Genomic DNA, 23817 nt, shown 5'->3' on the forward strand with positions numbered 1-23817 from the left:
ATGTAGTATGTGTACTAGGTTAGGGTTAGGCCATAATTTTAGGTATAAATACTACGGGAGGCTCTTGGCTAGTCTTCGAACTGATAATAGGACTAAAATAAGTAAAATTGAAAAAAAAATAGCGCTTAACCCTAACCTGTTACCCATGTTACGTTCCGATGTCCGCCATCTTGGTTCGCATACTTCGGGAGCACCGAATATCCATAACGTGTTCTGGTAATATCATATTTCAATACCCCTATCATTGAAGTTTAGAATATCAAAATCGATCAGAGATTCACGTCTACTGACTACAACATAATATAAATTTTATTATATATTCAACTACTTTGTGTAGTGAATTGAAGTGCGCATGCGCAAAATGATGTATAATGTGCCGTTATATCGCAATGACGTCACACATATCCAGGTTTAGACGAACACTAACTTTGTTTGGTGAAACGTAGATAGACAGATTTCACCGAAGGTTTTTCCCTAAGGAAAACGACGCGGATGAATAATTAATTTAGTTTGCAGAAACCCTCGCGATCGTCGAAATGATAAAATTTCTTGTTTATCTCGGGCATTTCAAGAGGGTTGAGAAACGACAGCAATTTATGAAAGTTTTATTCTAATTAGATTAAATAAAGATATTGAGGGTATAGAACTTTCGCACTATTCATCAGAGTCGAGTTCAGACCTGCAGTTGTTGAAAGTATACAAAAGTCGGAATAAACATTACACAGACTAAATACTTTAGTATTCAGTTAGTATACAATGGATATATGATATATTTTAGTGGTTTTCAACGGGTTATTTATAACTCGTATTGAGCAAATAATTTAAATTAGCTGGGCATGACGTATTTCGAAAATTTGACCTGTTCATATTACACTGTTCCTCGAATTCGAGTTCAGGTCTGCATTTGGTGAAGATATACGAAAGTTACAAATATCGAGAAAACGTGTAACAGAGTAAATACAGACGCTTGTTTAGCATACAATCGATATAGGAAATATATTACAGTGAAGTATAAATCAGACGAATACATATTCATATTGTGAATATTAGTCATGAGAAATATTTCTAAGGCTATATTCATATTGTTTCTTTTGCACAATTTGAGTTTGTACGTGAACAAAAACAAGATATTGCAAAAACTTGAAATAACTGTTAACGATAGTTCTGCGAACAAAATTTAAATGGAAAGAGAATTGGTTGAGTTGGTCAATAACTTTTTGCGTATAGTTCCTGGCCAAACAAATATGAGTCAAAGCAAATAAGTTCCCTCGTTCGCTTTTTCTAACATTCCTTAAAGGAAAGGCTGTTCCATGTTGTTGTAACACAGCTTAGTACGGCTTGTTTATCTTCTTTATGCACTGTCCCAAGCCGTTAAATATAGCCATTAACATTTCTATGAAACCAGGGGTGGAGTATGCTCGTGAGATAATTCCGATCCTAGCGCCTTTTAATGGTTTTATGCTTACCTAATAGCTTACGGGAAATACAGACAAATTACGTTGTACTTGGTTTAGTTTGTTTCACTAATATTCCTCAGTTACTTAGTCGTATTGTAATTTTTTTTTTATTGAAAGGAGAAATAAAAAGCACTTCGCAAAATAGCATTTTGTGCTGAACAATAAAAAAATTTGTCACTCAAATGTGGTGAAAAAAAATTAAAAAGTATTGTAATACTTAAGTATGGATGCAATATAAACTATTCAAAATGAACAAAATCAGATCGCAAATTGTGCGTATCACTAGATAAAGATCCATTAAATATTTAACAACAATTAGAACGGAGATTTCATACCATGGAGAGCTGGAATATGTCGGGAAATGTAAGGAACCTTGCACTGTTCTGCAGCATTTATTGCTTATGTTTGAACAAGTGACTAATTGGCCATCATGATTAAATTACAGTATATATCCCTTTTTTAATACAAAAATAAATATTTTTTATATTAAAACAGATATGAGAATCAAACTTAAAGTGGTGTTTATACTGATTCTAATAATTGTATTTAAATTTGATAGTTTTAAATGTCTGAAGCACTGGCTATCAAACAAGATTCCAGATAGAGATGGGAACTGCTTATGCAATAAATGGGTGTACTTGTCGTCAGACATAAAATGGAAAACGCATGAATTCAAAGAAAAGAACCGATTTAATTCTGCAAAATCTTGCCGATATGCAATACAACTCAATCGGACTAAATGCGTTTCTACAAAACTGCAAGCATCAGGGCAGAATGTAGACGTTAAAAAACATTGCAAGAAGGGTCATGTCAGGATTAACAGATCATTTTACCTTCCACGAAATCGATGTCACGCCGGATTTCAAAACTTCCAAATAACTGAAAATTGTGACAAGTGCGAGGATGAATACAAAAGAACGTTTTCTTTGTGTTATTCAAGACTGAGTGAGAACAAAAAGAACAGGGTTCACTACTGTAAAGTGAATTGGACAAATTGTGAAACGTCACAATGTAACTCTAAACCCCACTTCTGGTGGTCATTGGTAAAACTTTCTGATGACTGCGGTGCCAAATGTACTGATGGGCTTTCAATAGGTATGATAACATCGGTAAGAAAATGTGTGGCATTGCAGAATAACAGTGACATCGCATCAGGTGTTAGTTGTTTACCTGGCGAAGTAGGAAAAGAACGAAAATTTAAATGTCCGTTGTTGCCTAACTGCAACGACGCTATTCCCACAAATGAAATTAAGTTTCACGTTGCCACGTCCGACGCGCTTCCTACGTCCACCGGAATTCCAAATCAAGAAAATGATGATTGCAACTTATCAACCACATCATCAAATAAAAACATTGAAAAAAACCAAACGAATACTAACATGGGTATTACCATGATATTCACTTCGACTTTTAATAATATTATCTCAGACGAAGTAACCTTTACTGCTCCTGAAGAGGATACTAATCCAGAAACAGAAGTCATCCTAGTGACGTCATCATCGTGGAGTTCCTTTGTCGTTGCCATGACAATCATCGGAATTATACTTCTTCTAGTTGTGATATGCCTCGCGTCAGCTGTTTGTTATATTGTGTTTTGTCAAAACAAAAAGAATGTGACAAATATCTACGAAGTAGTAAGAAGATCTAGAAATTCTTTAGAAAGAGGTTTGTTGGTTTGAATGATGAATTTAGCTTTATCATAACTGGCAATACAATAAGGTGGAGGGTAGGACCGTGTATAGATTATGTCTGAGTATGGATTTCCCAGGTATGATGGCTAAAGGGCAATACCAAAATTATCCCATTTTTAAACAACTGATATAGGAAATCTATTTCTCCCTGGAAACGGATATCGCATCTAAACTTTTTAATCTAATTTTGCTTTGGACGTTCGCCCATCGCATTGATTTTATAGATCGAGTCGGGCGCAAGCTCGCAATGTAATGGCGTTGAAACGTTAAAATGTTTTACACGAGCAACAATGTTTTTTATCATCAAATTTTACGATCGCTGCTGAAGCTAACAAATATTTGCAAAGGTGATTCCATGAAATTAACAGTAATATTCCGATGGTACATATATATATTTTTTTGTAAACAGTAGGTAATCAGGTATTAATTTAAAAAAATGTAGAGAAAATACCCAAGAAACTGTGTATCTCCTTGTGGTTCAATTGGTATTTTTACAGAAAATTATGTTCAATTAAAGATATCGCTTTTTACCACCGCAACAAATGAATTGACTGAATAGGGCGTGACAGATAAATTTATGCAGTTGCTAAAGTTCTATACTCAAAAGCCTGATACGCGGTTAATTGAATTTATTACCTTCTGCATAGACAAAATACACCAATTTATTCAAGATCATACTGTTGTATGCCCTTACCCAAAGACAAATTTGAGGTTTCTAAAACTATGGAAACGTTATTTTTGTCAATATCTATGAATTAGACATAAGGTATTCAAATAAGTTATAATGCAGTAACATGTAACATTATTGTATTTGTTTTTTAAGGCTACGAGAGGTTTAGCGCATTTATTCGCGGTCAGAACCAATGTATCGATTCTACTAAGCCAGGCCCATCTCAAACAGTGCCGATGGAAGCAGTAACGCCGGTAAGTAATTTTTCAAAATTGAATGATTGAGGCGCTCATTTTCAAACTTGTATTTTATAAACATATTTCATTGAAGTCACTCCTCATTATAATTAAGTTTGATCGCAACAAAGGTGCGTTTTATCTAGAAGGTAAATTATTTGAATGAACAAAATTCAAGTCGTTTGTTCCCAGATTACACTACATATGAATGACAAAGTAGTGGTTGATAATGATGAAGATGCTGAATATTGGACGATCTGTGACGTAAATGGCGAAGGAGTGACGTCATTTCTTCGTGATGACGCCATCAATCATAACATACCATTGGAAATGAGGAAAACGACGGCGCAGTATGATCCACCGAAAATAATTTCAAAACTTTCTGGTTCACTAAGCCATGGCGGAATCTCAAACAAAGCAAAAAATCCCTTAGTGCCACCTACAGGAGATAGTATGCGCAGTTCAAGTGAAAGTAAGCAAAACATTGAAAAAATATCCTAATCACACAAATTTTACGATTCCAATGCCGTAATGCAACAAATTAGGTAGCGATCCAAATGTATCGCTTACAAAACGCATGGTATTTAATTACGGATTTCAATTAGTCGGTCACGTGATTTGAAAGACTATCACATTTTTATAATACTCCCATCACTTTTCAGTACTAATGGGAATTTGAAAACAATTCAGGTACAAATAATGCCGCACCATTTTTTCTGGTTTCATCTGGCATTGGCAAATCCTGATAAGAGAAACATTGTAATCCCCCTGGCTATAAACTGCCTATACCCGCGTCTACCAACTGAAGAGGAATTAGCTCCAAAATAGGCCAAAAATGAAATTTTGCAAAAAGGCTTGAGAACCAATGGTCTATAGTTTATACTCTATACTAAGATCCGTCTGTAGACGGTCGAAACTATTTTAAATCCTTGTGCCATTGTGTTAGGTCATTATCTGTCTGCTTGAAAAATGCTTGTTTGGAGAAAAATGTTTAATGCCCTTGGCTCACGCGTTACCAATAATAACAGGTTGTTAAAGAATTACTTTTTTATTTTTATTTTAGAAGAGCTGAAAAAAAGAGTAAGTTGTCCGGGATATGATTGGAAAACAAAAGCTCGACTATCTGCTTTCCTTGATGATGAGCCTTCGCACTCCAAAAGTTGCGACGGTGACAAACAATCGTTTGATGACATCATCAATGAAATATCGACATTGCGTCGTGATTTGTCATTTATTACTTCACGAACCAAGTCAGAATTTTTGCCTAAAGAAGAAAGTGCGTTACATACTATGTATGCCGACAGATCATCTTCGTCAGACGAGTCAGTGAACCTATACACTTCAGTTTCCCTAGCAAACTCGCAACAAGAGCCGATACCAATGTATTCTCCACGTTTATCAATAACTGAATCTCCTTTTAAAAAGATTTTGCCGCCTAAAAGTCCTATTGTGCCGTCACAGGTGTGCAACGTAACGTCATTAACTCAAAAATCGCCTGCTATAAGTGTGTTGCACCCTAGAGAAAGAAGATTCGGTCTGATAAGAGGAAGAGAGGATCATAACTTGGGGAAAATTGTGATAGACACGACTAAAGCCAAACCAGAACATATAAACACCGAAGCCAGGATTGCTAGACCCCATCATTCGTCGTTTGATCCATATTATAAATAAAAATGTGTTGTGATATAAGTAATTTTCATCAATTTTAAGATTTTTTTTCCAAATAAAAATATATATCTTACATTATAATAAAGCCGTACAATTTTTTATTATTTAAATAGGTGTTATTTGTTCTCTATAAATTTTCATAAATTCATTATGATTATTGATTCAATAAAAGCATCGTTGTAAACGACAGGTTCTTAAATATCACTTATATACTTATAGATTCGATGTCATATGCATATACCGCCAATACTATATGTAGGCTATATATAACCATTTGGATGTATCAGCCATTCAAGTAATGTACATAAAGTGCGAATGCCTTATGCATATATAGTCCAAGAACAAATACACACAAATTTTATGCTCTGGTCGACGAAAAAAGAACGAATCCTATTTACTTAATTACTACAATTTATGCTCAGGCAATCTATATCATAACATCTCCACGTCCAATTACACTTACAATAACAAAAACTAAACGTTTAGACTTGAAACTTCAAAGAAATCACGGCATTAATGCCGTCTATTATTATATTGTAGAAAATATAACATTAATATGCCCACACAATTTTTATATGGTCTACATAGGCCAGCTATATTATAATATCTGTACTTATGTCTCATTACAACGTAAAGTTGTAGGAAAAGAAAAATATAAAAAATTTGCCGCGGTGGTTGAATTCTTCATCGCGTTATCTAATTGATATTTCACGTCTATATCAGGGCTTTAAATGTTTAGGTACACGTCTATAATCATATGTCGCAACCTCACTCGGCGCATCCTACAGCGAATGACTAACTAATGCGCGATTCAGCAGATAGGCTACATCGCAACGTCTGTAAAAAGATGTGATAATATTGGCGCAAAGATAATATATTTAGGCGATATCTTCCGAAAGGGTCGAGAACTAATATTTGTTTTTCATACTTCCGGATACATAAATAGGAGCTCACTAAAACGGAGTCATCACATAGTCATAGACAACAGAATTAGAGAGATGGCTGAAGCAAAACCTACAAAGATACTTTTGAGGGCCGCAACTAAAGTAAGCCTTAATGAGAGATTTACCAAGCTAATGCATAGCCGACCTCCGACCGTAATAGAGGCTAGAATCGCGATTCACGGTACAGTACGCAAAAGTAACGGGCGATTAGCACACCAGCTACAATTAGAGAAGAATCGAGTCACACAAAACTGGAATAAAATATCAATAAAAGATAGGTTAGGAGCGCCACGTGGGAAGACCAGGGGACGTGGAATTTCAAGAGGAGCAAGATCCGCTGTATTATCACGCTTAGGACATGGAGGAGCAACGTTACAGACCAATGGAAACGGTTTGGTTAGCACAACAAAAAGTAAAACAAGAAGAGGTTTCGTTCGAAATGCGTTTAAAAATAAGAGAAATAACAACAGAGGAAAAGGTCGTGGTGGATTGAAGAGGGATACTCAAAGAAATCGACAAAAAAAAGTTGACAAAACATCACTGGATGCGCAGATAGAAAGCTATATGTCTAAAACCAAGAGTTCAATGGACGCCGAACTTGATGTGTATAACGCATCAAGGTCAAATGTGATTATACCAAAGTGATTCCAATATGTATTACATTCAACATACAAATGAATTGGGATTTAGCATTTCTTTTCTCTAGCATCATGGACGTCATCCGATTCTTTTCCTTTCACTTTATTTGATAGGCTATCAAAAAACAATTCCAGTTACCGCGGAAAATCGACTTGTTTGTGGCAATACTTATCACCATGTAATAATATTATAGAAGACAACTCATTTATTTATATCTGGTATATATTTCAGCTCATTATTTAAATAAAATTTAGTATATGAATTTCATAGAGAGAACAAAATTAGTATATGATACAACGAATTAAGTATAATATTATCTAAATTGGATGAATACAAACGCTAGTTCAAATATCTATTTTTAGTACGGCCAATGTGTCCATATTTATCCATCTTTTTATAACGGTGATATCATATAAAACTAACAGGAATGTTTATAACGGTGGTATCCTAAAACTAACAGGCAGCAATGAGATTGAGCGGAATCGGTGTTGCGAGAACAGCTGAGATTGATCCAATTCGCAAAAAAGCAAATCAAAACAAGATATAATCTGGCACTTTACCACACATGTTTACGTCTACAGATTACCATGGTATTTTAGATTAGTTACGACCTGGGATTTTATTTTGTCACGATACCGCAGGTTAAATTGAATACAATCTAATTAATAAAGCAAAACATTTTAAATATTTCAGTATTGATTATGGCACGATTACTTTGCGCATCGAAAAAGCCCGTTATTTAATAAACAATAGGACTTCTCAAGGAGTGACATAGTCACGACTACTACTAAATAGCAGTTATGGGATTTTTTAACGGCGATGGCAAATATGCAAGATCGCAAAAATACGAATCAAAATTGAATATTATGGGGCATTTTCTTCATATTTTTATGTCCACAAACTGCCTTGGTAGTTATGCTTGTATTTTGTCGTTGAACGTGCAATCATGAGACACGTTGAGCATGATTAAAGACCTTTTAAATTCTAATAGTTGTCATGGCTTAGATATTTTACGCGACAGAAAAATCACAATATCGTCACGCTAATAACCGAATTGCGTAAGTCATTTTTAGCAGTTTTGAGAAAAACGTAAAAAACTTCCTAATGATAATGTTATGTCATTGAGAGGCAATAATTTGCCTTGTTTCAATTTTTTGATCGTAGCCTGATTTAAGTTAATTTGTATGACGCAGTTAAGTGACGTCATTATGACGCACTGTGACTTAGGCAGAAATGTGTCTATGACTTGGGGACATATGCAATTTTGCAACTTTACTATATGCACCAGTCCTGAAAACCAAAAATTCCAAAAACCAATGTAATTTTTAGTATCTACAATGTCTAATCCCCAAAATAGCTAATCAGTTTCTATTGCATTATTTTTTATGTTTAAAATTATATATATTTCAATAATATAACACGTTCTGCACACCCACCGAAATAAGACTAAGATCAAATATAAAGAATAAAACAGCAATGCACCCAATATAAAAGCCACCCAAGGTGAATTGGACTCGGACAGTGAATATCACAAGTGCACGCCTTCCGATACTGTAGTATAAATTCAAATTAATACGCGCTAAGCTAGAATCCGAGATGCAAAAACTCGAAAATACTTCGCAGGGGTTATTTTCCTTTTGTGACGTCAGAATAGTCCTGCGGTAACAATGACAATTGATTATGAGGAAACAATTGCACAAATGTGCATGTCATACTAAATCTCCATTTTTATGGGTTTCGGAATTCTTGAAATAAAATCTGAGTTAACAGATAGGTGCGCAGCATTACATAAATACCTATCTTATAAAAAAACTCAAAATCGCTAAAAATGACTTACGCAATTCGGTTATTAGCGTGACGAGGGAATCTCAGATTTTAAAATCACCCTATTTGAAAAATCTGGCTGCGCCCTAGCCATTAGGGTTTGCGAACTAGGGGCTTAGCGGAAATAGGAATCCAAAATTGTAAATATAACTTCGAACTTTCAAATTAATATTAAAAACTTAAATTTATAAATTTAATATTAAGCTGAAAAAATGGATTTTCATATTTTGTATAAGGTATCTAAAAATTGGAAATGTGAAAAAGTGAGATAGTTTGGAAATGGTTTGGAAAATTTCTGCTAGATCTAGCGCCGGCTCAAGCTTGGCTCCAGCTCCGACTGCAGCTGCATCGAAATGTCACGGCTCGGTGGTTCCAGGCCCCGATTCCGTGGTTCCAGGTCCCGGCTCCGTGGTTCCAGGCCCCGATTCCGTGGTTCCAGGTCCTGGCTCCGTGGTTCCAGGCCCCCATTCCGTGGTTGCAGGCCCCGACTTCGGGGTTCCAGGTCCCGGCTCCGTGGTTCCAGGCCCCGATTCCGTGGTTCCAGGTCCCGGCTCCGTGGTTCCAGGCCCCGATTCCGTGGTTGCAGGCCCCGACTTCGTGGTTCCAGGTCCCGGCTCCGTGGTTCCAGGCCGCGGCTCCGGCTTCACAACCTTGGCACTGCTAACAGGCACCCAATCATCAATATTGACTGCAATATAATTATCATCATTGTAATTGTCTTCGTGTTCTTTGATATTTTTGATAGCGTCTTCGTAGTATGATTTATTCTGCAATTCTGGCATCGCCGTTTTGAGTTTTTCCTCCAACTAAAAAAGAGAATTTATTGACAACTTTCCACGCTGGGGAGTGGACAGCAGGGGTCGGCAACCTTTAGTCGCTCGCGGGCCTAAATTAAGGGTTCTAAGTCATTGGCGGGCCGCACATATTTTTAGAAAGTCGAAAATCGAACGGATGATATTTCTTATATTAAAAATTAAGCAGTGATACATCTCTCGAATAGAATACAAATTTATTTCCTCATTGCCTTCAATCTCAAAAAATTTCATTTGAATATTTTCGGCGCCATTGAACCCTTTGCACTTAGCAATAAATTTTCTGCGTTTTGTTGCCATTTGTCTAATTATAAATAAATTATTAGTTCATTAAACAAGAAATTGTGAATTTTATTCTTTTCAGATTATAATATAATTTAGTCTACACGTGTATCACAATAAATTCTGTTACGTAAATAATATAATCGTCTAAACTAAACAGCCGTTTTGTTACTATAATTCAGTGAAGCGTCGCGGGCCGGATTAATTTTGCATTGGACTAAAATAACTCACAATTTGTCTGATGTCTTTACTTATCATATCTTCCTTTATCTTCAAGTAATTATCGACAATGACGTATGTGTTGTAGTCTGCATTATACCAGCATCTATAATAAAAGTGGAGTTGCATGTTTAAACAGGGTTATTGGTGTTTTCAGACGGTTCTTCACTGTTTTTAAGCGTTTTAGCAGGGTTAATCGATGTCACCATCCGAAACATAGGTCATAGAAGATGGTTAAATATTTCCCGTGTGTTTCAAGAACATATTAGTCTATTTCGAAACGATCATAATAAATACGTGTTGTGTTCTCACAAAAAAACGTTTTGGTAAGTTCTTACTTGAATGATATACTTTAGGTTTTAAATTAAGTAACTTTTATTTAAATCAAGTTCCCACTGTGTCTGTCTTAAACTATTTAACCACTTCAATGGTTAGTCGGCACCAGTAATTTTTTTAATTTTCATATAACTTAATTTGATAGAAAATTTGGAAATCTGTATCCAAGTATCATTTGTTCATTTGTAAACTCGTTGCATTAAATATTGGGTATCGTTATCTAGAATAGTATTTCATAATCATCTTAGCGCATAATGAAACCGATAGAAAGAATGACAAATAGCATCAACGTTTAGAACAGGGTTGACGAACCTATATGCTGTCACGGGACATTATTTCAGTCACCGCCGAGTGAGCACAACTTTTTAGTCATACTATTTCCCGTTCGAATACCACAGCCTTTTTAACACGGATTTTTTGGTCGACTACCGGGGTATCACTGCACAATCATTTTTATTGCACTGAATGAAATAAATTGTAGTCTTAGATATTTTATGCAGATCTAGGGATTTCTGTGACATTGCTATCTTGAAAAGAATCTTGGGTGATAACATTGTGATAAAGTGGAGTCAGTGATGCAAGAACAGATCAAATTTGTATTAATAATTCGTAACAATGCAAAAATACAAATCAAAACTAAATATAATCTGGCAGTTTGAAGCACTATTCATGCCCGTGGATTGTGATATTTCATAGTAATGTTCTGAATTTGTTGACGCAATCGCAGATTGCAATAAACACACAATTAAATTATTATAGTAAGAATTATAAGTAGACCCGTATTGGTCCTCATTGGAATACTTTGCGCAACCACAAAATTATTACTCGACAACATAACATTTGGGTTGCCTATTTGCGGCGACAGTTGTATGGAAATTTTCGATCTCTTTCCGGTTTCCCATGTTGTGGTAATTTCAACCTAGGTTTTATCGAACCTTCCTCTATGACATTTTATGATTTGGTGTCGGGTTAATACGTAAAATTCTAGTTCATAATGCTCCCCATGAATGGAGAACTGGATACTTAGTAATTTGCTATTTCAGAACGTGATGTTTTCTCAAATTTCACATTTTTGCATTAGTGGTGGGGGCTTTGTACAAAAGATCCGTATTTCGTAAGCCTTAGAATACAGAAACTATAAAAGTATCCATCTTTTCACGATTAACCGATTTTTAAAACGTGGGCATTTTTTTCAAGATCTTGTTTGTTTTAATCGTTGAGCTGAAGTTATAAACTTGTTATTATAAATTCAAATATCCCGTGTATCGTGCGCAAAAACATTTCTTTTCCCTAAAGTAAGGTTACCCCTTCTTCATTAACCCGTATTCGTTTGCCGATAAGACAGTCTTTCTAGGATAAGACTAACTAGACTGAGACACTGGTTATTTTGAACCATTGTTGAAGGTGTCTATAATACAGCAAAAACAGATGCATTGGAAATAGCGTTGCCAGTAATATGAATGATACTGTCGATCCCGTTCTCTTTCTACAGCCTCTAAAGGTTTATGAATTTACGCTAAACCAAACTGAATCGCCTGAATGCTTCGCGGGCCGCACGAAACTCTTTTGGCACTTCAAGCCTTGTACCAAAATCTTCCACAAAGATACCAAGTTTTTTAGATATCTAAACGTCCTTACCGATTGCAACATACGATTAAAAGGTATACCAGAGCCACTCCGAATATCATAAATTCTCCAATGATCTGAGACGTTTCTTTATTTCTTTGATAGGTTCCTGAGAATGGCACTAAAATAGAAAATAGCAGACCTATTAACAACAACTTAACATCCATAACCATGGCCAAGCGAAATTTAAAATTCAACTGAATGCATATAAACGAAAATAGGACACGGAGGTTATACTTACACTGATCCTTTCTTGTCCTGCTGACAATGGTACAATTCTGCGTGTAAGGAATACAGGTGACAGCACATGCGTCATAATCTCCATCAAACAAAGATAGTTTAAACCAAACAATTATCACTGCGACAGCCTGAAAATTCAAGCTTTTTATGAAATATTCCATGGTATAAAGTTTAAAAAACGTATTCTGTAGTGGTAATGTCAATATTGCTGAAAAACCGCATTTAATATTTAGTTATACACTAAAATTCTTACACGAACTCATAACCTACTAGGCGTAGATTTCTTGCACTTTGGAATGAAGCATGTAGTCGACTTCTAACATTTAGCTAAAACTCAATTTTTCTTACTTGAGCATTGGCTTGAAACCATTTCTTTCCTTTAGCATTGGGGACGTTTTTAAGTGCACAATAGCAACAACACCAGAATACGACTGGCAATTTTCCTTTTTGTTTTTCCTTTTGCATATTCCTTCAAATTAAAAAGAGTAAGAGGAAAAATTTCTCTAGTTGTAAAACAGTAAATCGTTATATCCGCATTTAATGCTAACCATGGCTGTTTTTTAAGCCGTGCAAGACGCAAAATCCGCTTTACGAATGACCGGTATGAGGTAATATTGCTTTTTAACATTTTTAAAGCAAAATGTTTGACGTATATACCATGTGGATGAAAATAAATAAATGGCTAATACAATAGATATGTATTTATTTACCCATAAATAGATTCCAGACGCCATTGTCTTGAGCAAGGCTTAGCAGATACAACGAGAACGCAGGGATGAGAAAGAACAGCAAGCTATAGAAGAGGTTCCAATCTACTGCAATCTACATTAAAAATAGGGAACTTTTTTTAAAATGTTTTCGAACTATTTAAGAAGTTGGACATTTCTGAAGTAATAATTGGCTACTCACAGCATGTCTGCGTATTGGTTCTGCAAGGACATCAAAATATTTCATCCACGAATATCTTTTCAAGTAGAGCAGTCCCGATAAAAGCAGTAGCTTTCAGAATTGGAGATAATGTGGTTTTCCTTGCTCCATCCAGATATTGTTTGAGCATGGCATGTGGAAGTCTCGATGGTTGAGCGGACATAATTGCAATTGAATAGAGTGCAATATGAATATCAATAATCTCAGAAAATATGCAACAAATGATGCTTATTCCAAACTTTATAACAGCATAAGTAAAAAGTGTAATAATTACGATTTGACGACGACATGCAGGTTGACAGAAACACAGACAAAATATACCCCGCGAAAAAGTTACAATCATTCTTTTAATATTTCCTCTCTTAAAACAGCCCGATGTAAAATTACTTATATTTATTGTTTACATCGATCTAATAAAGCAGTGTTATTCAACATTGTCAGTGACGCGAATCCCAATGGAACATTCCAGAGGTGCGAGGAACCCAAGTGTAACACTTGTAGGGCTGTATGTAAGAAGAATTATATAAACTATGAATATACATAAAATCAAGCCTAATACTTATAAACAAATATTCTTTAAATATAGCAAGTTTAATAATAGTGATAAGCCCAATGTGATCATATTTAAACAACCTTCATATAATAATATATACCAAGGTGGTCCCAACCAGGCCCGTGGGTCACATGTGGCCCCGCCGCTTCATTATCTGTGGCCCGCGTCGCTTTTGCGCGAGGGTAAACAAAAAAAATCGTATTTGGTGCTGTTTTGTCATAAGAATAACCAGAAAAATCTTTTTACAAATTGTTACATCACTAATGTCAATGAATTGACTAGTGTTATGGCTATCTGAGGCTAGTCTACATTGTTAACTGGCTGTCTATTGTTTTTGTCGGGAATATATGCTAACAAAATAGGCTTCATAGAAAACTAAAATCGAATGAGAAATATATTAGCCTAGGTTGGTTATGCTTTATAACTAAATATTAAGGTAATGGCCAAACAATATAATTCCTCCCGGGTGTTTTTTTTGCAACAATGACAAATGCCTATATGTCAGAAAATTTAGTATTTACCCTCCTGTATCTGAAATTTGGTAACCAATCAATCTGCAATTATTTGTAAGTTATTTTGTAAACATGAGTTTAAAAAGAAAGCTGGTCATTTAAAACAGACAATCTAAAATGGCATTTTCTCTTTTTTGAACTTTCTCCGTTATGAGTTTAAAATCTTACACTAAATGTAGTTATAGTAAGATTTTTGTACGTTTTAGTGAGTTTTTGCATGTTTTATCTTGATAAATGATAAATATTGAGCAATGTGTTTGGACAATAAAAGTGGTTGTATTGCACTGTTTACCTATTCTTGGCGCTATTGTGGGCCGCGTACAACACAAAAAAATATTAGTGTGGTCCGCAAAGCCGACAACCTTAGACCACCCTGATATAGACTATCGGATTTAGATAAAAACCTGCGAAACCCCTGGGCTGCACTGACAGAACCCTGGTTAAAACCACTGCAAAAACTAACACTGGTTTAATTATAAAGACAACTTGATAAATACGACCTCTACACCAATTTATTAGTCGTCACTCGATGACACACAGTATTACGTCACACAACCTGATTACATTGCCTTTTGTTCTAGAACCTGTGCTTCGGGAGCACTATTGATGACAAATAAGCGGAACTATATGCTACCAACAACTACGTTATATCTATACAATCTGCACTGAGTGGCCATAACTTTGGCGTTAATGGAAGAGACTGCATCGTATAATGCAGCAGTAGGCAAATCGTTTATATTTTTATATCCTGAATTTGTGGCCGGTGCTCGATTTAATAGCGAGTAGCTATTATGAGCATCATGGGCCATGTCTCCATATCGTGACAAAAATTTTCAGAAAAAATGATTTGAACACCGCTACAAAGTTTACGTCAATAAACCATTAGGAATAAGGAAATGAGCGTTTAAAATATTTTGCCATTTGACCTAATATCGGACTTTTTCATACTTCAACTATTGCAGATGAAATAGCAATGCTAAAATGAAACAGCACTGTAACACCTTTTCTATGTATCCTGGCCAATACAGGTGTCGCATAAGGGGGTGACTGAAATATCTGGCTGTTCTTTGGTTCTTGAAAAACTATTCGAAAACGCGCAACTCTCAGTGTGTCCTCCAATGCCACAAATATCAAATGTTGTACAATGAAATTTGATATATTGAAATAAATCCAGTAAAACAGTTCACAATGTTGAATGAGGTTAAAGAGGTGTAGCGTACTAATAACAGAATGATGCAATGTGTATGGTGATGTGTAGCGTAGCGGTTTTCTGAATTTAAATGAAAATATTCAAATACAGACCACAGAAAATAACAATAATGCATTAAAGCACTTGCAAACTTAATCATTAAACAATGTGACATTGTCTAGCTCTACTGACAGTATTTAATTAACATGAAATACTATATACTATTTAAATACCAATTAATTATTATTATTTGGAATATTATTTGAACTAATAACAAGAATTCTTATCATAAACAACAAATACTAAAACTTACCGAAACGTTTTAAGCCAGGCGATAACAAATATTCAGAAATAACTTCAATTTCAGTTCAGGATTCAGAGAATCAATCAATCAAATTACAGTCTATTTATAACTTATATAATATTCTACAATAAAAGTTACAGCAGTTATATGTTCCAATAACATAAGCCTTGGGTATGGGCAATTATTATCCCTACAACCGGACGTTAAACGTAACTAATTTAACACATAAAAGCAATCTATGCGAATATTAAGCAACGACTGCCGTCAAACACGGCAGCGAGTCACGTGAGAGCGAGGCAAGATTAGACTTGTCCAGCGAGAGTCGATTGCAACATATGTGGACAGCTGGAATTTTCCATTTGTCGTTTCACTTTAGGGAAATCCCCATTGATAGAAGATAATGCCAATTTTCGAACTTACATAAACTCCCCCCAAATGTATGCATTGGGACAATAAATACATTTCCCTTAAAAACAAAAAGTTCAAAAATTGCAGAAAACGAAATTATGGTCAAATAATAAAAATTGACGAAATCTCAACTTGTATGTACATGTGCAATATTTTCAAGATTTCTCATCTTGAATAAACAGTCCATAAAAAGCTGTTTTAAACAGTTCAGTTCTTTCATTACTTTTCTTCCACATTTGCTTCTTGAATGAAACATAACTTGTTGATTGGTCTTCTCAGTACTCCCCATTGAGTTTTGACATCTACATTACGAACTATGTCAAATCGATCCGGATATGTGTTGACAATTCGTCCCATTTCCCATTTGCCCCTTGGTACACTGTTGTTTACCACAAGTACTATGTCCCCAACAGTGAAGTTTCTTGTCTTGTCCGGCCATTTTTGACGAATGGCTATGGTTGGCAAATATTCTTTGCAGAATCTCCTCCAGAACTCGTCAGCAAGAAGTTGAACTCGACGCCACTGTAGACGACTATAGGAATCTTGATTATTGAATAATCCAGGTGAAATACATGGTGTTGGTTTTTGCAGAAGTAGATGATTTGGAGATAATGGTGCATTATCTCTTGGATCAAAAGAAACTGGACACAAAGGTCTTGAATTGATTATGTATTCTGCCTCCAGGAGTGCAGTATGCAGAACATCTTGAGATACAACAGGAGATTTGTAAAATATCTTGTTCAAAATTCTTCTTATTGATCGAATTAAAATTTCCCAGGAACCTCCTTGGTTGCTGGCTGTTGGAGTATTGAAATACCAGCGGATTTCTTGTTTTTTGAAGAATCCATCTAATTTGGTATGATCGAGCTTATGCATTTCTTCTCGTAATATTCGTTCTGCTCCAACAAAATTAGTTCCATTGTCACTGTGCAATTCAAAAGGTTTTGATCTTCTTGCCATAAACCTCCTAAGAGCATTTATGAAAGCATCAGTGGATAAATCTTCTGCCAGTTCAATATGTACAGCTCTTGTTGTGAGGCATGTAAATATGCAGCCATATCTTTTGATTTCACTTCTCCCACGTTTGATCAAATATGGGCCGAAGAAGTCGATTCCTGTTGAATAGAATGGTGGTTGACCAACCTTTAGACGAGCAGATGGCAGTTCAGCCATTAACTGTTCTCCTTGTCGTGTGTTAGCTTTTCTGCAGGTCACACATTTATTTAATTCATGCCGAATTGTTGCTCTCGGTCTTGTGATCCAGTATTTTTCACGAATAACATTCCAAGTATGAGAAACACTTGAATGTCCAACTTTCTTGTGATAGAAGTCAATGATTAATCTGGTTAAGTGGTGATCATTTGGTAAAATGATGGGATGTCGCATTTCGAATGAAATAGGAGCTTTATCCAACCTCCCCCCAATCCGTAGAATTCCATCAGTTATAATTGGATCTAGTTTTGCAATTGACTTTGTATGCTCAGCTTTCTTCATCTCGTGACGAGCCTTCCTGTCACCAATTTCACTTTTGTCTGATAAATTATCAATGACAGATTTGTAATTCTGCTGCTGAACATATTTCACAAGTGCTTGCTCTGCGTATTGCATTTCTTCCACAGTTATATTTCTTGTGGTAACAGAATTGTGGTTACGAAGGAAACTTTTATAGCGTAACACCCATGCAGTGGCAATCTTGAGCCTTTGTAAATCAGAAAAGCTTTTAATGAAGTTGTCAATTGTGTCAATATCCGAAGCAATAATTGTTGCCACTTTCTTTCTTTCAATTGGCTGAAATTCATCAGGCAGGTCCGTTTTATCTTCAGAATTTCTTGGCCAACTATCTTCGGTCTTCCATAAAAATTCAGGTGCAAGCAGCCAACGACTTTTATTGATGAGAGTTTTCAATGATAAGCCTCGTGATGCGTCATCAGCCGGATTGATTTTTGAAGGCACTTGTCGCCATTGAGACGGCTTTGACTGTCGATGAATCTTGGCCAATCTATTTGCAACGAAGGTACGAAAACGTTTTCTTGGATTACATATGCTTTGACGCACTGCACTCGAATCAGTCCAAAATACGGACTCACAATCGGAATAATTCAACTTTAATCGTAGCCACTTATCTGCCTTTACAGCTAGCACAGCAGCAACAAGTTCAAGTCTAGGAATGCTTTCAGCCCTCGGAGGAGCCACCTTTGCTTTACCACATAAAAATGAGCAGTGTATTTGATTATTTCCATCGACCAGCCTCAAATACGAAACTACACCATAACCGAAGCTAGAAGCATCTGAAAAATGGTGTATCTCACAATGTTTGATATTTCCAAATTCTTGTGGCTTGAAACATCTTGGAATCGAAATATATTCAAGATCAGTGAGCTGTTTGAACCAAGTGTCCCAGTCTTTAATATTGTCTTCTGTAATTACTTCATCCCAGCCGAAACCTTTTTTGATGATTTCTTGTTGCAACATTTTTGCTACCAGAATCACGGGAGCGAGCATTCCCAGGGGATCAAATAGTGAATTAACTGCAGATAAAATTGTCCTTCTTGTATATGTCTTCAACTTAGGTACAGTTGAACGAAATTGAAAAGCATCGGCATCTACATTCCAGAAAACTCCAAGAACACGCTCTTTTCGAGGTTCATGCAAATCCAACTCTTTCACAGATTTGGTATGTTCAGATTCTGGGATATTGGCCATCACAGTGGAACTATTTGAAATCCACTTCGTTAGATTGAAACCTCCCTTCTTCATCAAATTACAAAGTTGTGTTTTTGTGTTTATTGCATCTTCATCACTATCAGAAGATGTAAGACAGTCATCTACATAAAATCCATTTTCAATAATCTCACAAATTCTTTTATCAAATTCATGACCAAATCGTTTTCCGGTTTCCTTCAAGCAGAATGAAGCAATGCAAGGTGAACTGCAAGCTCCAAATATATGACGTTCCATGAAATATAATTCTGCCTTCTTTAAAATATCACCATTTGGCCACCAAAGAAATCGCAGAGCATTGCAATCTTCTTTCTTAACTTTAATTTGATGAAACATAGCTTCAATATCAGCAACTAAAGCTATGCGTCCCTTACGAAATTGAGTCAACACACCAATAAGGCTTGACACCAAGTCTGGTCCAGGCATGAGAGTGTCATTAAGAGAAACACCTTTATAAATTGCAGCACAATCAAATACGATACGCACTTTCGGTTTGTTTGCGGTACACACCGGGTGGTGGCACAAATACCAAACAGGACCTGCAGGGATATCTTCTTCTTGCGAAAGCTTTTTCGCAAAACCTTTTGTAATATATTCCTGCATTTTTTCTGTGTATTTCTCTCTCAAATCATCATTTTTAGACAAACGTTTATGGAGATACTCCAATCTGCGTTCAGCCAATGCACGACTTCCGCTCGGCAGCTGTGTCCCAGGACGCCAAGGTAAAGGTATTGTGAAATGACCATCGAAATGCTCTACAGAGCTCTTCAGAAAATTTAGAACATGTCTATCTTCTTTCGAGGTTGGAAATGTCAAATCTCCAATCTCATCTTCAAAATCAGTGTACCATGTTCTTCTTATCTCTTCTTCGAGTAACATATCAGACTTCACAAAGTTGACATGAATCTTGTGCGTTGATGGCATATTCACTGATGGTCCAATAATCGACCATCCCAATGGAGACTTTTGTGCAAATGGCTGCTTCTTGTTTCCAGTTCGAACTTCCAACACATGATGTGCATATGGACAATCAGTTCCAATAAGCAGAGAAACATTTTTATTTTTAATTTTACGTAGATTAAGTTCTTGCAGATGAGGAAGTAGCTTGAGTTCTTCTTCAGATGGAATAGGATTTGGTTGAACTGGAATCTTGTCAATAGACATCACATTTTCAATGAATATTTCTTCTGCATCGTCAATTGATGCAACAGTGAGATTTACAACAACACCATCATGCATGACTGGTCGTTGTCCTAATGTGTTGATTTCAACAGTTCTTTGTTTTCCAGTCAAACCAAGTTCTTCAATTACGCTTGTTTCACAAAAAGTTGTGTCGGACCCAATATCGACCAGAGCATATGTTTCCACTTCAACGTTATTTGCTCGAATCCTGACAGGCAAAATATTTCTGTAAGTATACATGGAGCTCTTGCATGCATTTGAATTAGCTTGAACTGCAGTAGTCACATTCTTCTGAATTGAGCTTTGTTTGTCATCATTCTTTTTGAAGTTTGCATTTTCTTCATTTTCTAATTTCTTTGTATTTAAATGCAACAAAGTATGATGTCTTCGTCCACACCCTTTAACAGAGCATGTATATTGTGACTTGCAGTCCTTTACCAAGTGACCTCCACGTAGACAATTGAAGCAGAAACCAATTTCTTTCAGGAATTTTACTCGTTCTTCAATCGATTTAGAATTAAACTTTTCACATTTTGACAAAAGGTGGGAAAAGGAACAACACTTACATTTTAAAATAGCAGGACTCTGGACATGAGAAGTTGCTTTGACATCCTCAGTTTTCACAGTATAAGTTGTAGACTTTCGTGTTGATTGCCGTTTTTGTTGTGGCTTATCTTCACGTCTTCTGATGTTCAATGATTTCGCAGTATTTGAACCTGCAATATCAGCTTCCTCTTCAATGAAATCAGCCAAGTCCCATATCTGAGCCTTTTTACCAGTATTATTTTTGATCTTCACAGCTTTCCTTTCCCATCCTTTCTGTGAGCTGTATGGTAGCTTACTGGCAAAATCGATAATACGATCAGATGTATTCATTTCTCCAAGGCTATCAAGCTTACCGAGCACAAGAACACATTTTCTCATTAAAAGAGCATAGTCTTGCAGTGCTGCATGATCATCTGGTTTTATATTCGAACAACGATGCAACTGTTCTTTAAAAGCTTCAGTTACAACATCTGAATCTCCAAATTTCTTATGAAGAATATCTTTAGCCTTGGCATAACCCACTTCTGGTTCAAATATAGAACAGTGTTGTATGAGCGATTTCGCTTTTCCTTTGCATTGATGCAGTAAGAAAGCTAATTTCAAGGCATCTGTGGGACCTCTGTCAAGCTAGCAAAATGCTAGCAAAATCTTGCTGCACGAAAACACGAAGTCATAAAAAGTGTTTCATTATAAAATTTATGATTAAAAATTAATTTAATCGTACTCAGCAAATGCGATCTATCATTTTCGTGTATAAATACAATACCAGTATCCAGTCTCATGTGAATAAATTAAAATTGTATACTTTGGTATGATGATATTATGTAAGTATTGCAATAAAATAATGTATACGTGTCAAAAACATATACGTGAATAACAATGAGGTTCTCAAAAAAATTAATTTTTGTCGGAAAATTTAAACAAGAGACCGAGACAAAACTCGATCAGTTTTCTAACAAAACACATTTAATACAACGCAATAATATAAATTTCACAAAAATGCCAAAAATCGTTGAATTGACCCAAAATTTGAACAAGATCTGCCTTCGGGACTCAAAAAATATTTTGAGTATGGATATATGAAGTAATCATCTTTCCAATCAAATAAACAAATTGGGAAAGAACACAATCAGTTTTCTAACAAAATTCAACGCAATAACGTAAATTTCCTAAAAATCAGAAAAATCGTTAAATTGACCCAAAATTTGAACAAGATCCGCCTTTGGGGCTCAAACAATATTTGGAGTATGGATTTATACCTTAGACATCTTTCTAATCAAATAAAGAAATTGGAAAAAAACTCGATCAGTTTTCTAACAAAATACTTTTAATATAACGCAATAACGTAAATTTCTTAGAAATTCGATAAATCGTTAAATTGACCCAAAATTTGAACAAGATCTGCCTTTGGGGCTCAAAAAATATTATGAGTATGGATATCTGAATTCATCATCTTTCCAATGAAATAAAGAAATTGGAAAAAAACTCGATCAGTTTTCTAACAAAATACTTGTAATATAACGCAATAACGTCAATTTCTTAGAAATTCGAAAACTCGTTAAATTGACCCAAAATTTGAACAAGATCTGCCTTTGGGGCTCAAAAAATATTATGAGTATAGATATCTGAATTCATCATCTTTCCAATGGAATAAAGAAATTGGAAAAAAAACTCGATCAGTTTTCTAACAAAATGCTTTTAATATAACGCAATAACGAAAATTTCTTAGAAATTCGAAAAATCGTTAAATTGACCCAAAATTTGAACAAGATCTGCTTTTGGCGCTCAAAAAATATTGTGAGTATGAATATCTGAATCTATCATCTTTTCAATAAAATAAAGAAATTGGAAAAAAACTCGATCAGTTTTTTAACAAAATACTTTTAATATAACGCAATAACGTAAATTTCTTAAAAATTCGAAAAATCGTTAAATTGACCCAAAATTTGAACAGGAAATGCCTTTGGGGCTCAAAAAATATTTTGGGTATGGATATCTGAATCCATCATCTTTCCAATGAAATAAAGAAATTGGAAAAAAACTCGATCAGTTTTCTAACAAAATACTTTTAATATAACGCAATAGCGTAAATTTCTTAGAAATTAGAAAAATCGTTAAATTGACCCAAAAATTGAACGAGATCTGCCTTTGAAGCTCAAAAAATGTTGTGAGTATGGATATCTGAATTCATCATCTTTTCAATGAAATAAAGAAATTGGAAAAAAACTCGATCAGTTTTTCAACAAAATACTTTTAATATAACGCAATAACGTGAATTTCTTAAAAATTCGAAGAATCGTTAAATTGACCCAAAATTTGAACAAGATCTGCCTTTGGGGCTCAAAAAATATTATGAGTTTAGATATCTGAATTCATCATCTTTCCAATGGAATAAAGAAATTGGAAAAAAACTCTATCAGTTTTCTATCAAAATACTTTTAATACAACGCAATAAATTTCCTAAAAATCCGAAAAATTGTTGAATTTACCCAAAATTTGAACAAGATCTGCCTTTGGGGCTCAAAAAATATTAAGAGTATGACTATCTGAATCCATCATCTTTCCAATGAAATAATGAAATTGGAAAAAAACTTGATCAGTTTTCTAACAAAATAATTTTAATATAACGCAATAACGTAAATTTCTTAGAAATTCGAAAAATCGTTAAATTGACCCAAAATTTGAACAAGACCTGCCTTTGGGGCTCAAAAAATATTATGAGTATGGATATCTGAATTCATCATCTTTCCAATGAAAAAAAAAATTGGAAAAAAACTCGATCAGTTTTCTAACAAAATACTTTTAATATAACGCAATAACGCAAATTTCTT

At 35.2% G+C, this 23817-nt stretch overlaps 4 protein-coding genes across 4 annotated transcripts; 2 read left to right on the forward strand and 2 right to left on the reverse strand.

Moving 5' to 3' along the window:
* The first annotated feature begins 1652 nt into the window (after positions 1-1652).
* LOC120340409 (uncharacterized) lies at positions 1653-6470 on the forward strand. Its single transcript, XM_039408658.2, has 4 exons — positions 1653-3122; positions 3972-4072; positions 4247-4526; positions 5118-6470. Exons 1-4 carry the CDS (start codon positions 1955-1957, stop codon positions 5723-5725), a joined length of 2157 nt encoding a protein of 718 aa, XP_039264592.2. The 5' UTR covers positions 1653-1954; the 3' UTR covers positions 5726-6470.
* A 224-nt stretch (positions 6471-6694) lies between these two features.
* On the forward strand, positions 6695-7572 carry LOC120346185 (uncharacterized). Its single transcript, XM_039415864.2, has one exon. It carries the CDS (start codon positions 6721-6723, stop codon positions 7309-7311), a length of 591 nt encoding a protein of 196 aa, XP_039271798.2. The 5' UTR covers positions 6695-6720; the 3' UTR covers positions 7312-7572.
* Positions 7573-7779: 207 nt separating this feature from the next.
* Positions 7780-16760, reverse strand: LOC144422473 (uncharacterized). Its single transcript, XM_078112326.1, has 7 exons — positions 13554-16760; positions 13355-13459; positions 12993-13113; positions 12646-12772; positions 12417-12525; positions 10455-10548; positions 7780-9935 (listed from the first exon to the last, which is right to left on the reverse strand). Exons 3-7 carry the CDS (start codon positions 13107-13109, stop codon positions 9486-9488), a joined length of 897 nt encoding a protein of 298 aa, XP_077968452.1. The 5' UTR covers positions 13110-13113; positions 13355-13459; positions 13554-16760; the 3' UTR covers positions 7780-9485.
* On the reverse strand, positions 16757-22254 carry LOC144425033 (uncharacterized). The gene is made up of 2 exons (XM_078114168.1): positions 22246-22254; positions 16757-21613 (listed from the first exon to the last, which is right to left on the reverse strand). The coding sequence occupies exons 1-2, from the start codon at positions 22252-22254 to the stop codon at positions 16757-16759; spliced, it is 4866 nt and encodes a 1621-aa protein (XP_077970294.1).
* Positions 22255-23817: the final 1563 nt, after the last annotated feature.

This window comes from Styela clava, chromosome 1 (genome assembly GCF_964204865.1).
Source record: "Styela clava chromosome 1, kaStyClav1.hap1.2, whole genome shotgun sequence".
Taxonomy (NCBI): domain Eukaryota; kingdom Metazoa; phylum Chordata; class Ascidiacea; order Stolidobranchia; family Styelidae; genus Styela; species Styela clava.

Excerpts from the sequence above, each read along its gene's own strand:
- LOC120340409 (XM_039408658.2), top strand. The coding sequence starts at position 1,955 with ATGAGAATCAAACTTAAAGTGGTGTTTATACTGATTCTAATAATTGTA. Across the intron at positions 3,123-3,971 it reads TAGAAATTCTTTAGAAAGAG|GCTACGAGAGGTTTAGCGCA; the intron begins GTTTGTTGGTTT and ends TTGTTTTTTAAG. Across the intron at positions 4,527-5,117 it reads TATGCGCAGTTCAAGTGAAA|AAGAGCTGAAAAAAAGAGTA; the intron begins GTAAGCAAAACA and ends TTTTTATTTTAG.
- LOC120346185 (XM_039415864.2), top strand. The coding sequence starts at position 6,721 with ATGGCTGAAGCAAAACCTACAAAGATACTTTTGAGGGCCGCAACTAAA.
- LOC144422473 (XM_078112326.1), bottom strand. The coding sequence starts at position 13,109 with ATGCAAAAGGAAAAACAAAAAGGAAAATTGCCAGTCGTATTCTGGTGT. Across the intron at positions 10,549-12,416 it reads TTAATCGTATGTTGCAATCG|ATGCTGGTATAATGCAGACT; the intron begins GTAAGGACGTTT and ends CTTTTATTATAG. Across the intron at positions 9,936-10,454 it reads GTAAAGACATCAGACAAATT|TTGGAGGAAAAACTCAAAAC; the intron begins GTGAGTTATTTT and ends TCTCTTTTTTAG.